The 15423-nt window shown below is 47.6% G+C and overlaps 1 protein-coding gene across 1 annotated transcript; it reads left to right on the top strand.

Moving 5' to 3' along the window:
- The first annotated feature begins 1032 nt into the window (after positions 1-1032).
- On the top strand, positions 1033-15171 carry zhx3 (zinc fingers and homeoboxes 3). The gene is made up of 7 exons (XM_041946666.1): positions 1033-1289; positions 7322-8230; positions 8337-8444; positions 8552-10135; positions 10445-11182; positions 13036-13318; positions 13994-15171. Exons 2-7 carry the CDS (start codon positions 7487-7489, stop codon positions 14002-14004), a joined length of 3468 nt encoding a protein of 1155 aa, XP_041802600.1. The 5' UTR covers positions 1033-1289; positions 7322-7486; the 3' UTR covers positions 14005-15171.
- Positions 15172-15423: the final 252 nt, after the last annotated feature.

The raw sequence follows: 15423 nt of genomic DNA, 5'->3' as shown, positions 1-15423 counted from the left end.
TGAGAGATTAGTTTTAGCCAGATGTACCTAATATAGTGGCAAATGACATGGACAGGAGGGCATATCAGCCCCTTCTCTGTAAACATACATGACAATGTAAATGTGACTATAAACTGATTTAAATGGTTTTGGGGTTTTTTGTTACATTTATTTCACAAAAACTAGTCAAGTACTAATAATAAATTTTTTCTCTACTGCCATGAATGAGGATTTTAAATGTTTCTATGCAAGGCTGTGTTACCAACCAAAGCCCCGGGGCCCCAAAGGAGCCCCAGGTTCCCTGTGTGTCAGCTGGTTTTTGGTGGTATGATTGAATGCAAATTTGCACAACGGGAATACAGCATCAGGTGAACACTGCATTATGCTGTGGTCTTATCTGTCAGAGGGGCCCTGTGCCAAAATGTGCTTCTAGCTTCTTAACATGTTTTGTTCTTTAGTTTATGTTACGCTCACGTATATCGCATTTTTCAGAATAAAGTTAAATTTAAAGAAATTATCCCAGACAGGCTGACATACAGCACAACTGGGTTCAGGTAATATTCAAGTATATGATTGATGTGTTCTTTTTTCTGTGTGTGTGCGTGTGTGCGTGTGTGTGTTTAAAATATAATGCAGCTGTCATGAATGCCACTTGATGTGAACTTGGAGGCAACACAAACAGAATGAATGAACACGTGAACATGTGTATGACTGCATGTTCACGAGCTCTCTGTGTGCGCGAGGTGGGGCGGGGGTGGGGGCGTGAATGCGGGATAACTTTTGACACATTGTTTGTACTATCTCTTTAAGAGAGGTCACCTGAGAGGGGGACAGGTGTGAGCCGCCGTAACGTAGCGTTAAACCGGGACAGGTGACGCTTTTGTCGCTTTCTACTACTTGACCCACGACCCCCCCTGCGGTGTTGGGTCAAAGTCAGGACGGGATGTCTGGCTCGCTCCTGCTCTGTGCGCGGCGGAGCTCGAGCCCTCACGCCAACTCCACCGTCAGTGACGTCTGCGTCACGTGTCCGTCTCTTCCCTCGGTACGTCCGTCGTATTTTCCTCCCCTCCACCGCCTGCTTTAACGCTGAGAGCCACTCGAAATAAACAAGCGCAAAAAAAGGGGGGCCGCCGTGGGGACCGCTCTGCCTCCAGAGTCACGTTTATCACCAGCCGATGGACGGAGGGGGCTTCCACCTTTAAGTTGCCATCAGTGAAGCCCAAACCTCCCGTCACCTCCTGGCTCCACTGAGCTCATATTGTAAACTTTTCACAGCCTGCGCTGCATACACTGAGCTGCGACAAAGCGAGGTGAGTGTGCTTTTATGATACACGTTTACGCAAGTGTTTCTCCTCTCCCAAACTTGCGCGAGCCGCGGCGAAGCCGTACCTTCGCGGGCTGCGCTTCGGCTCAGCAGTGCTGGCCAGCTGCATGTCGCCTGCTTAAAATGGCGACAGCCAACGGGGGGAGAGAGAGAGTAGGTTTTTTTTTTTTTTGGGAGCAGAGGGGGGGCTTGTCTTTTCCTCCACTCTGAATTGGTTGCAGTGTTTAAAACCTATAATGCGGACGGGCCCATTAAGTTGGGGCTCACTCCGCCTAAGTTGAGCGGAAGATGAACACGCATCATTTTCGGATACGTTGGACGCCGCTGCGCTCTGGGGACCAGCGGAACGGTCCGGCCGCTCTGGGCTGGAGCCGGCTGCACTAAGCGCCACCGCTCACTCACATTTGCAGATACATTGTTTTCACATCAGCAGCATTTAGATGTTGTCGGTTCATATTAAACAAAAGGCAGAATTACCACAATCCCCCAGCCTGTGTTATGAATGAAGTTAGAAATGAGACTGACCTCCCATCAGATAGAACTAATAATGTTTGTCAGAGTTGCCCTGTGAAAAATGTCACATGTAATTTCCTATCATGTGTCCAGCAGCTCGTGTTATTAAGCCTGTATACCTTTACTTGTTTTCTGGAGGTGATAAAAATGTTAAAATCAAGGCTGCCACACTTTTCAGGCTTTATTCCATGTTGCCTAACAGGCAGTTATGAGTTCACAAACTGTTGCCTTGGTTATTTATCATGTCAGCGTTGTCATGATAGTGTGACTCCAGGGATTAGAGCAAAGCTTTCCCAGACAGCTAGTTCAAGTGTCTGACGTCCACGTGAGTCCCAGCCATAGACAAGCAGCTTAATGCAGCCGTCACCCCTGCTACACCTTTTACTGCTGGAGGAGGCCCACTGCCGTGCTGCTGTCCGTGACTTCAAGAAACAAACAAGCGAAAACACAATTTCTTTGAATATGAGGAATTGTCAACAATGGATGTTCATAACAGTGGTACATAAGTTTGTTATTATTATTGTTATTATTATGTCTCATCTTGCTGTTTGTCTTTCTGTTGCTGTGGTGATGCTTGAGTGAATAGCCTCACTCAAACCCCCCCCATCACCATCTTTCTCCTTCTCCCTTCCTTTCCCTCAGTTTCAGGTTTGCAGCTGACACAGGTTGCGTTGCTTTGTGTGAGGATTAATCAGTACAACACTCAGTGAAATCGGCTCACACTTTTGTCCATTTCACACCTGGAGTCTTTTTTTTTTTTTTTTGCTTTGCTAGTTTCCCTTTTAAGCACCGAGTGATCATCTGACTTTCAGTCCATCAGTCATGACTTTTCATCAGCGAGTTTCGTCTCCTCTCTGTGTTGACCTGTGCAATGCCAGTTTACTTCCAGACCTCTACCAAGTATGACCGCAAAAACAGAGCTGGCTGCTACTCAAGAGCCTTTTCACGGTCTTGGGGGAGAGCAGTGCGATCCACCCTCGCGTCCAGAGCGAGCAGGTTTGGGTCAGCAGCAGTAGCAGCCTCTTGCTCTGCTTGGCTGGTTAACAGCTTGTGATGTCAGCCATTTTAGGTTGGACAGCACAGAGCACGGTGCTCCGCCATTTTTCTCTCCCTCCCCTCTCAGCAACCCAGTTTTAACGCATGCACTGGCAGTGGCCACAGCAATGCAGCCGTTTGCAACCCACGCAGCCATCCGCTCCCTGACCTGAGAGCAGCCCAAATGGGACTTGGGAGCAGATGGAACAGCACTGCACACTGTCATTGAGGTTTTCTTATTGTTGCCAGTATTGTAGAAGGATTGACATGGCAGTTGAAAGAAGTTGAGGCGCACAGAACGTGTAAGCGCTCAGAGTGGTGAGCCTTGAGCAGAAGTATGAGTGAGTGAAACCCTGGAGTTGACTGACAGGAGGAAATTAGTTGGACCCATGTCGTTAAAGGTGGGAGTGCATTGAATAACTGGCAAGATGTTTCTGTTTTGGGGCAGAAGAAAACGTGGCAAAGGGTTTCTGCCTTAGTGCGGAGACTCATAAATGGCGAAGGGTTTGTTTTATGGCGTAGGCTTGATAATTAGCTGGAATACACTTGGATGTAGAGGCGGCTCTTTGGTCCCCTTTGAAAGAAACGGCGTCTGCCAGATTTTCAGTCCTGTTTATGTAGCCATTGCTTGCGTTGCCCACAGTGAATACAGGAGCCCTGCAGGCCAAACACAAGAGCCACAGAGAGCAAGGGACGGGGTGGTAGCCCAGGCAGATGTCTGGACTGGGACTCGGGCACTGAGTTAACAGGAAGAGATGGCATCAGCTCCGGCCAATAGCGGGCCTTGGCGACGGCGACCACACCTAGCTGGGAGACATCAACACCGCGTGAGGGAGGCACTGAAATAGGAGCAGGGCAGGGACTCTCCAAATACCACTCACAGGGGTGTGTGGAACAAACAAGCCCCGCTAGAGCCTGGGACTGGATGGCATAGGAGATGTGTGTGCGTGTAGTTCTGAGTAACCGTGTGTGTGTTTACCCACACGCATGTGCTTTAGAGAAATGAGCTGGTGGGAGAGAGAGGGGGGGTAGGAGGTGGTTGCCATGGGGACAGTAACACACCAGTGGCGCTGCCGACCTGTCTCCCTGGGCCAAACTTGCTCAGAGAGGGAGGAGAAGAAGGAATGGAGGGAGGGGGAGTGAGCTTGAAGAGACAGGGGAAGAGGGAGGAAAAAAGACGAGTGAGGAAGCAAGGAAACTGCTGCCTGTGTTGCACACCTACTCCGTCCTGCTGAAGAGAGCGTTTATTGCACACACAGACGCCGACATTACACCTGTATTCTCAGCTAGGTGAGGAGAAGGCTGGTTAGCATGAAGCTACGCTGTGCAGCCAAGCTGTAGGATTTCTAGCATGTGTGTGAGTGCTATTATTGGCCTGTACTCAGAGGATATATCCGAGGCCGAGACAAGAGTCAGGCCAGGGGATGAAAGGAGGTCATGCTGTGCTGAGCCATTGATGAGGCGTAGATAATATAGGTTGTGAACCAAGAGGACAGAACCATTGTCTTTGTGTGTCACTGGGAGATCTCTGACTCTCACACACAGGAAAAAAAATGGCAGCCTCACTACCTCAGTAAACACACAGGCATGCAGGCAGCCACCCCCGCACGCCACATACACACACACAAACACGAGCACACATGCGCCCCCGCCCACCCCACCCCACCTCCCTTCTCTACACTCTCAATCTCACCGGAAACCCACACATGCAAATGCAGACACACATAACAGACACAAATCCACCATCACCACATGGTCAGTCAATGTATGTGCAACATTCAAATTAAAGTTGCGCTCATACCAGTGAGTCAACAGGACTCATGTGAGCCTGGCATTGCTGAGACATGAGCTGATAATAGCTCAGCTCGCGTTGTGCATTGTCTCAGTCCTCACCTGGATGAGGCCCGTGGGTCTCTGCTCGATTCTGTCCCTGCTGAGGCACAACTTCTGTCTGCAGATGTGTTCACGCAGTTGTGCTTTTTGATTTTTTTTTCACGTGCCGTCAGTGTGTGTGATGTGAACTTTGTCGCCGTTGCAGCACTGCCTGTCAGTCCTAACAGCTGTCGTCTGCCAATGGGATTTTCTACTTTGTGGCACCTTGTGTGTTCACTGTTTTAGTTTGGGTGATTATTTTGCATGAGGCCTGTATATGCATATGTGGGCACACACAGACACTGTAACTTCAGGTTATGTCCGCTGGCTGAAGAGCTCGGGTTGGAACATTCCAGGCTTTGCAGTGCAGCGGGGAGGGAGGGAGGGAAGGAGGGAAGGACTGTGTGATTGTAGTTTGGACCAAGAAGGGGCGTTGAAGAGCGGGGGTTAGCAGGGTGGGGTGGTGTTGGCTGGTTGGAGGGGGGTATCGGAGGAAAATTCCTCACTGAAACACCTCAGTGCTTCCTCCACGACAGTTAACACCCCTCCTTCCCTTGCCTCCTCACCCCAAACCGGCTGCCCATCCCCCACCAGCCTCTCTCGCTCACTCTCCCTCTCCTCTCCTCTCCTCTCTCCTGCCCACCCACACCCAACAGAACCACGTGATGGATGGCTGAGTCTGCCCACCCATAAGCCTTTGTGTTGGTCATGTGACCAGCCTGCCTTGGCAGAGTGGTGCCCCCTGATGCAGAACTGAATGGCAGGGGAGTAGGAGGGGTGCACAACAGCCCAAGCGAAGGGCAGTTACTCTCTCTGGGGGGTGCACGGGGGAGCAAGGGGCATCACGTTCCCCCCACAGTAGCAGACTTAATTTGCCTGTTAACCCCTCGCACTCTGATCCCAAAGAGAGGGGTAGGCTTCTCGCAGTTGGTGAAAAATGGGCCAAGATATTGCAACTAATTTGATGCGAGTCCAATTATGTTTTTATCACAGGCTTAATAAAGTATCTCATGATGGTTTGGTTATTCACGGTTTTGCTTAGTTTTGTACACTGTGGATAAACTGCACCATAAGTTTCTAAAAGTTTTACATTGGCTGAAATTGAGGTTGTAGGCTTTTGAATCATCGCTGTGGTAGTGTGTGAAAGGGCATCTGTCACACCCCAGTCCTGTGAGGGCTAGCTGGGCTTTGAGCTAATGTACCATGACCTTTCTGTTGCAAAGCAAGGCTGTGTGTGTGTGTGTGTGTGTGTGTGTGTGTGTGTGTGTGTGTGTGTGTGTGTGTGCGTGCGCGTGTGCGTGCGTGCGCGCGTGTGTGTGTGCGTGTGTGTTCGACAGAAAGGAAGCATTTGCCATCGAACGAGTTATACTTCATCGGAGAACGGCTGGTTTATTGTATGATGACACTTGGTTGGCGTAAGCAGCTCACCTGACAGAGGTGGTGGTGCTGCTGCTGCTGCAGCGTTGTGCACCAAAAGATTGTGCTTGGTCTGAAACCAGTCCCACACAAATTTAACATTTGCATGAGACTGCTCTGTTTGTGCAAGATTATTTCAGATTTCGGGCTGCTTACCAGAAAAGCTGCATTTGGTTTGGGTTTGTTGGTAAAGCACCTTTGCATAGGGAGGGACTGGACTGTGAAAAGTTTTCGGGTTTTCCTGTTGAGCTTCTTTGAGCCGTTGAACTTCTGTGAGCTTTCGCCGCTCTGTGCATGAGGTGTCATGTCAGTGCAGAGTGATTGGGAGAGTAATTGCCCTAGAGCTGTCCTCCTGTGCTGCATCACTACCTCTCTGTCAGAGGGAGGGAGCGTAGGAAGGAGGGAGGGGAAAACTCCTCCACAGGAAGCTTCGCCATTTTGTATGGAGACAAGTGATCTAGAGGTGAAGCGAAATGTGGAGATTCACATTTTTTTGCGGTTCTGTGTGTCTCCTATCTGCACTGTCTGTGCTACTGTTGGCCGAGAACGCCACTTTTCCAAAGAACATCTGTTGAACCGCCCACGTGCACGATTGTCAAGTAGCCCCTGTCTTAAGCAACACATTCACATGTGAATACTTCTGTGGCAATCTTTATAAAGGTGTTAAGTGAAGCTACAGAGGCTCTGGATTAAAAAAAATACAGAATGTGCTCTCTCTTTGGGGGTGTGTCTGAACGAGGGGAAGTGAGACAGAGTTGTGTGGGGGAGGGGACAGAAGGGGGTAGGACAGGGGTTCTCCCAAAAAGCCTTTAGTGAAGAAGCAGACTGAGCTTGTTTGAATGCCCTCATGAAAGAGATAGCATTGAGTTTCATGGGGAAGGCTAGTTCAGGAGAAGACTTGCTTGTTTTTTTTAACATTTATGAGCGACACAGGATTTTAAAAGCTTCAGCTGAATCTTTTCACAGTTGTTGCCTGTGCTGTTGATATTTTACCTGGAAACATCCAGACATGCATGATTTTCATCCAGCTGAGAGGAAACTGGCTTGCGCTGACTAGCGTAAGATATCCCGTCTTATTCCTTCTTGCAGTCTGTTCATCTCTTCCCTCATTTGTACCTGACGTTTAACAAATTACAGGTGTATTGTATTGTATGGTAACTGATGACTATCTTTCATTTCAAGGTTTTCCCTCAAAATTGCCGTGAGAGCTACAAGTGGACCTATGGGCATGTCCCGCTGTCCTCCTTCCCCCATGCCTGGTCTATAGTCCACCAGAAACGAGCCATATTCTCACTCACACCCCATTCTCAGCCATTTGACTGACCCTCCCCTCCCTGTGGTCACACCATGGCCAGCAAGAGGAAGTCAACGACTCCTTGTATGATCCCCAGCAAGATCATACGCCCAGCGGAGGAGGTTGAACAGGACTCTCCTGTCCTTCTGCGGCAATCCAGGATTTCTGGAGGGGGCAGACATAGCCCCCTCGACCCAGGAGAGTCTTCCAAACCAGAGGCGGGGGACACTGTCAAAGATGGTGCTGGCACTTACACCTGTAAGCCTTGTAACTTTGAAACCCATGACCTTAACTTGTTCTTGGATCACGTGTACTCCGGGCACCCAGACTTCCGTGCGGACCCCAGCTTCTTTTGCATGAGCTGTGGGGTTTCGGCGCCAAAATTTGAGGGGCTGGCCCTGCATAATGCCAGGGTTCACCCCAGCACATTGAACACGACTCTGCAGCTGAGGAGGAGGGACAGGAGAGTGGTGGTGGAGCAGAATCTGGTGACTGGGCCTGAGACAGGGAAGGATAGTGAGATTTCTATCACCAAAACCCCAATTATGAGGATGCTGAAGGGCAAATCGGAGCCCAAACGGATAGTGGTGTCTCATCCAGTCTCTGACGAGCTTTCCTCTGAACCGCTCTCTGTCTCTGCCTCCAGAGAGGCTGAGAGAAAAGAGACTGCTGCAGTGACAGTCACCCATGTTCCCACAATTGTCCACAATGGAACGACTAAGGTCACTCTTCCCTCAGCGATCCAGATAGTCAATGGCTCTGGAGCATTACCAATGCTGAAGACCCCCATCACACAGGTAAGCAGTAGTTTTTTTTTCTGTCTCTTAATTTGGCTGTTTCGGAAAAGTAAGATTTGTTAGTTCAGAATCTTTTATTCAGATTCTTTTATATATATTTCTATAGGTTGTCTCTGTGGTTCAAAGCAGAAGCCTTCATCAATCTGCACCAATCACAGCATCCTCAAATATTTCCTCCACTTCCACGTCATCTTCTTCCAAAAATCTCCCCAAGGTAATTGTTTAGCTTTATTTTTTTGTGTCCCAGTGTTATGATGTTAATTGGATATCAAATAATGTAATAATCTCCTGCTCTCGTTTACACATTTTTGTCCCTCCCAGGTGATGATTCCTTTGAGCAGCATCCCTACCTACAGTGCCTCCATGGACTCCTCCTCCTTCTTGAAGACCTCCTTCAGCAAGTTCCCGTACCCCACAAAGGCTGAGCTCTGCTACCTGACTGTGGTCACAAAGTTCCCAGAAGAGCAGATCAAGATCTGGTTCACAGCCCAGAGGCTCAAACAAGGCATCAGCTGGTCTCCTGAGGAGATAGAGGAGGCCAGGAGGAAGATGTTCAACACCATCATCCAGACTGCACCCTCTAGCTCGCAGAACCAGACCCAGAGTCAGCGTAGCCCAGCCCAACACACAATCACAGTCTTGCCAGCCTCACTGGGGGCTACTGGGATCCCTCACATCCTGCAGGGCTCTCTTGTCAGCCAGGGAGGGGTAATCGTCACGCAGCCTGTAATGGCAAACGGTATCCAGGTTAGCAGTGCCCCCGTGGCCCTGGCTGTCACACCTAAGCCCCAGGCAGCAGCCCGCCCCATGATGCAGGCCCGACCTGCTGCAGCCCTGGTGGCAGACAAGGGCATCAGCATGGTGGTGGGGACAGTAGGCAGCAGCAGTACTGGGAGCACCATTGTTAGCACTAATAGTAGTAGGAGTGGGGGAGGGGGCACTAGCAGCATTATTACTAGCAGTCAACCAAGTGTCATCAACCTTAGTCTGGGAAGCAGTAATCATAGTAATGCTAAGGTGAGCAGTGTCAATGGTAAACACAGCACTGCTAATGCAGACTGCAATGACAAAAGCAATAGTGATGTTACCAGCCACGTAAATGCTAAGAACACTGATATCAGCAAAGCCAACAGCACCAGCACTGTGCAGAGTGACAGCAAAGCAACCACAGCAAGCAAAAACACCACAGATGGCAAATCTAACAACAGTAACCGCAAATCAGGCACCGATGGACAGAAGAGCAAAGATACTAACGGCAGCAGCAGCAGCAGCAAAAATAACACAACCAGCACAAGCACAGATGATGTCGACCCCACCGCTGGAGACTCTCCAACCATCAAAATGGAGGAGGCGTCTTCCCCTGCCTCAAAGTCTTCTTCCCCCTCTCCCGCAGCCCCTCAAAGCAGCACACCTGGCTCTCGGACACCTGTTAACGCATTCCTGGACCCGAGCTTTTACAAGGGCAAGAAGTCTCAAGAGCAGCTCAACGCTCTGAAGGACAGTTTTCTGGTCAGCCAGTTTCCCGACCAGGAGGAGGTGGACCGCCTCATCTCCCTGACTGGGCTCACAGTACGAGAAGTCCGCAAGTGGTTCAGCGACCGGCGATACCACTTTCGCAACCTCAAAGGTACACGCTCCAGCTCAGGTGGACTGAGTAAGTCTGGCTCTGCAGCGGGAGCAGAGAGGGGTTCAAGTACGCCGGGGAGCGGGGGCAGTTCCAACCCTGTGGATCTGTCTGAAAGTAGCAGCAGCTCTGGTTCAAAGACGCCCCAGCACAGCTCGGCACCCCTGAGCCCAACTGCCTCACAGACCCCCACCTCTCCCACCACACCGTCCCGCCGACTCCCCAGACCTCCTTCTCCTGATTTCACCGCTATCCGCTACAAGGAGAGAGAACCTCATCAGGTGAGACTCTCCGATTGGTGTGTAATAAGCTACAGGTGTAACATGCTGAGCAGGTAGTTGCAATAAAAAATATGATATCCCTGTTCTGCTGTATTGATTTTGATCTTTCCTTTTAACTTTTCCTTTTTTACTGTCCATCATGAGTCCAACAATGTTATGGTAGTAATATTATTAATTACTCCCATAACATTGTTGGACTTGATTCTTCATAATTATTCGATTTACGATTGATTGATCATGTATTATATGTGGTTCTGCTGAGTTCTTCCAGCAGGTGTTTGACCTTGTCCATTCCTGTGTTATGTTCAGGTAAAGGCTCTAGAGGCCAGCTTTGCCCAGGATTCTGAACCGTCAGGAGAGGAAGTGGACAGGCTGCGGTCTGAGACCAAGATGACCAGAAGGGAGATCCACGGCTGGTTCGCTGACAGGCGGAAGAGAGTGGCAGCCGAGAAAAAGAAAGAGGAGGCGGAGCGGGCATTGCGAGAGGAGGTGGAGGAGATGGAAGTTGATGGGGAGGAGAGACAGAAAGAGGACGGTTCAGGAGAACTGAAAGTGAACCCTATTAAAATAAATCTGAAGATGCTGAAGGTGACGGAGGCCAATGGCAAAGCAGAGGGTGAAGGGTTTGATAGTCCATCTTTTCCGCTTCAGTCCAGCAGCACACCGACATCGTCCCCAGGCCCCAACCCGTCCTCCACCCCCAAGCCATCCCACTCCTCCACCCCAGCACACAAACGATCCCACTCCCCCAAACCCTCAGCCATCCGAGGTAAGAAGACAGCGGAGCAACTGCAGATGCTCAAACTAATCTACGCCCGTACCCAGTGGCCTAGCGCCACTCAGTACGATGAACTTATCTCAGCCACTGGACTGCCCAGGCCTGAGGTAGTGCGCTGGTTTGGGGACTGCCGTTACATGCAGAAGAACAGCCAGCTGAAGTGGCTGGAGGATTACCAGAACATGGCTCTGGAAGAGGACCTCCAGAAGGGGAACAGACAGATCCTCCAGGCCCACTTTGACACCCATGGCAGGCTGGAGAACTCACAGGTATTTATGTGGAAAAGTGATTTGTTTTACACATGTCAGCGGCTCCGAACAACAGCGAGAAGCAGATGACGAATCTGTACTGCTATGATAAAACATGTCAGGATATATTTGAGTATTAACACTGAGTTATGTTCACTTAAACGCTTTCGTAGGAGAAAATATACTCATAGCCAAGGAAACCAAGCATCTCTTTGAGTGATGCACGTTCTTCAAACCCAGTTCAGTTATTTTACTGATACACACAAAAGGTTTTAGGTGTTGACATACAAATGACTGTGTACCCTCACAAGGGACACCCCATGATTGTCATGTTTTGCCGATGTTTGAGTTCCATTTATAGTAACCGCAATAATCATAAAAAGTAGCATCATTTTCAAGAGAAACATTGAATATTTCATCCACTATTTTCATTCACTTTGTGCCAGACATAAGCTTTTTTTTCCTTTACAATAATTGTTATATATTAAAGGGTTTTTTTATGATACTCAGGACAGAGAGTGCCTTGGATTTTCCTGTTTGACTCAAAATCATTCCACTGTTTGTTCAGCGTGACTTTTTAAAAAGAGCTCACCTTTTGTTTTAAAAGCAAAGATTTGCACTCTCACCCGAGTGGAAACATCTATTCAAGCTTCTGAATCGCTGCCTGAGGAGAGGTGCTGAACTCAAAACATCCGGGTTTTATTACAGCTACTTCCGATGTACAATGTTGTGCTCTGTGTGGCACTTTTGTTGATTTGTGTGCATCAGAAGCACAGAAAAACCTCTCTGTTTCTCAGCTAAGGAGCTTTCAGTTGTCTTAAGTGTCTTCTCACTGGGCTGCATTTGAAGTCCATTTTCCTTCCACTGTAATTGATATGAAAGATAAGATAAATGTACTTGCTCCCACACTGGGAAATTAAAGTGCAGCAAAGAAGAAGAGCGAAACAGACGCGTGTAAATAAACCAAAACACACAATATGAGAATCTACTATGTATGATGTGAAGTAGATAAAGAGGTACTAAATACAACACTGAGAAATGGTAAATAAAACATGTTCACTAACAAAATAAGTGGGCAGATTTCTTTTTCTTTTATCTCACTGTAAACAGACTTTCTCTCACTATTCCTTATATATTACATGCCTGCTTGTTTTTTGGAAAGCAGTGAAAAAGGACTTCATTATGTTTTCATCACTAAGTGACACTGGAAAAACAACTGAGCAATATAATCTCACTGTGTTTGATGGTTCTATGTTATTTATCTCAGTAGTATCAATGTTAAAATCCTTTGTTGACTTTGGCCAATGCATCCAAGTGTCTGCCTTCAGGTTTGGATGATTAGATTATTACCACATTATTATAAAAAAAACTGGAATATACACTTTTTTTGCTCTGCACTGTTTGAACTGTGTGTTCTTTTATTATGCACCAGATACAGATGTGGAGTGTTTAAAGTTATATAGAAAGATGCAAACATGCATGTATGCAAATTTTTACATGCATAATGACTGTGAGATAATAGCAGTAGAATGCATTGGTGTGTGTTATTGTGCACATAGAACAGCTTTGACTATTGTAGGTGCTATTGTGCATTTAAGTGCAATTATCCAATTTTATTTCAATTTCAGTCTGTTATCATGTTGATAGTGTTTGCGCCTGTGCTTTAACACTATGTAACTTTAAAAGATGAAGTAACACATTCTTCTTACTGTCACTATTATGCTGTAATTGTCACTTGTGGTCACAGTGAAGCAAAAGTTACTAGACTTGCTTTATGAGGTCTTTGTGATCAACATGGATCGAGCAAAAACTTCTGCAGTGCTTGTCCTCCAAAGTGGAGCTGTGTGGTAACGCAGATTATTCCTTATGCACAGTTGCAGGAACTGGCTCAGGCTAGCGGTTTAACAGGAGACTTGGTCCGGCATTGGTTCTCCACCAAGGCGTCTTTGGCCCGGGTGGAACAAACTGCTGCTGCTCATGCGGCGGGACCAATACCAGTTGCACCAGGTGCAGCAGCTGAGCCTCGAACAACAGGATCCTCCCCTTTGGAGCCGCAGCCCGGAGGAGGGACGGAGGAGAAAATGGAGCAATCGGTGTGTGGTGTCGCAACAGAAGCGGAGGAGGCCAACACCGACAAGACTGTGAATCCTACTAAAGGTAGTCTACATGCCTGCAGTAGTCTTTAGTGTGATACATGCAGCAATACAGTCAGGTTGAATCTCTGACTCTGAATTTTCTCGACTAGTGGTTTCATCTTTTGAGTGTTAACAGTGAAAAAATGTCCTAAGATTGTGTGTTCAACATGAACGTTTTGTCCAACTGCGGCGCCTCAAGATGTTTAATGCTTATTTGTGTCCAAGAAAAGCAGCAAATCATCATATTTGTGACACTGGAGCCTGAAAAAATTGCTGAAACCACGTATTAGAATAGTTGAAGGTTCACTTTCTTTCGATCAACTCGTTGATTGATTGACTGATCACTGGAGCTCTAAACTACTCAGGCTCTAAAACAAAGTCAAATAAAATAATGGTAACTGTTAAGGCTTTAGCATGAGACATTCATTTTTAATTAGCTGTTTAATTAATAAACGTAGGAAAACTGGTTGTTAAATGGTGGTAAATTGAGATGTATCATAATCACGCATAGTTGTCTCTCAGGTGAAACATGCAAACATACAGTGATCATAATTATGTGTAATGAAGCATGTTGTGACAGGAAAACGAATGCATGTCTGATACCAGTCCACTGTGCAGCATCATACAGGACGTTTGTACTTCTGGAGACTGTTAGTGGGATGATGGATTTTAAATTTCTTTTTCTTCATGACCGCAGGGACCGATTGAAGAGGCCTTTTGTCTGAGGATGGAGCTCACAACGCAGGTGGTCTTTGTGTCGCCAGTCCGAGGAAAGGACGGCAGATGCGGTTGTAACAGGATCACTGGATGGAAATGGACCTTGAAACCATCCTCGCCCATTCCCTCTCTCTCCTTCTCACTCACACCCCTAGAAGGGAGGCATGACCTCCCCCGCTACGTGAGATGGACGCTAAAGCCACTAACCCCCCCTTCCCAACCATCCACCCACCCACTCCCTGGCCTCCTTCCCCCGTTGTGTCTACCCCTCCGCTGCACACACCTTCTCCAGTATCCTCCCGTCAGCCATTTTCCCTTCAGAAGGAAGTTCCAGTAGAGACTGAAGTGCAGGAGTGGATGTGGCGGAGGGGAGGGGCAGGGCTGACAGCGTTTTTCTGCCGTGTTTGTTCTGCCTGCCTGCTGCGATGGGAGAAAGGAAGAAAAGGAAGGGGGGTAAGAGAGAAGTGTGGTCAAGGTTGAGACCTCAGCAGATGTTGATTAGGCGTGGGGGGTTGGTTTCTGGACAGTTATCGACCAAACCAACCCTCAGATGAGGATCGGCGGAGTGTTGAGGGACTGTTCATAGTTTGTTTTGGGGTACGAGACACTGCACAGCTCTTTGCGACAGGGTGCTTGCCTAGGCCTTAAAGTAAACAAAATGACCCTTCTTTCCATTGTGTCATCTTCATCCTCCTTTTTCCACCAACTTGCACTCACACACTTTGACTTCAAGCTTGCAGCTTACTTAAAATGTGCTAGCTAGGCTGTTCATAGCGTCTTATGTGAAACAGCACTGATGATCATGTCTTTAGGTTGTTTTTTTTCGACATCGCTTTGTACTCACTTTTCATTGCTTATCTGTACATAATGTTTGGTTACATTGGATTTTAAATTGTTCGGTTCTGTCATCCAAAGAAGGCAAGCACCCTGTTGTGTTTAAACAAAAAAGCGACACAATATAGTAGACTATATTGAATCTGGTTTGTGTTGTAGCATCAAGTGCTTCTTTACGTCACTGACGTGTACGTACATTTGTTTTTATGGAACTTTCCTAAGAAATAAATTTGACTGTAAAAGAAGAACTGTGAACTTTTACCAGAGTTCCATATGTAGGCTTGATGTACAATTTTTACAGACGGTATTTGCAGAATAAACAGAATGTAATAAATTTAAGGCTTTGAGTGTCATTTGGCGTCTTCCTCATGCGGTACAGTTGCAAGAAAGTGGTGGTGCTAATAGTATTCTAAATAGTAACTAAAATCTTTGGTCTTTAGGGCTGTAACTAACGATTATTTTAATTAATCTGCTGACTTGTCTTGATTAATTATTCAGTGTATTAAAGATCAGGAAATGTGGAGGCTCTTTATTGTACATCATTCCCCCATCTCTCGCTCTACCGTCGCCTCTTAC

This window comes from Chelmon rostratus, chromosome 10 (assembly GCF_017976325.1).
Source record: "Chelmon rostratus isolate fCheRos1 chromosome 10, fCheRos1.pri, whole genome shotgun sequence".
NCBI lineage: Eukaryota > Metazoa > Chordata > Actinopteri > Chaetodontiformes > Chaetodontidae > Chelmon > Chelmon rostratus.
This window is presented reverse-complemented; position numbering and strand designations above follow the sequence as displayed.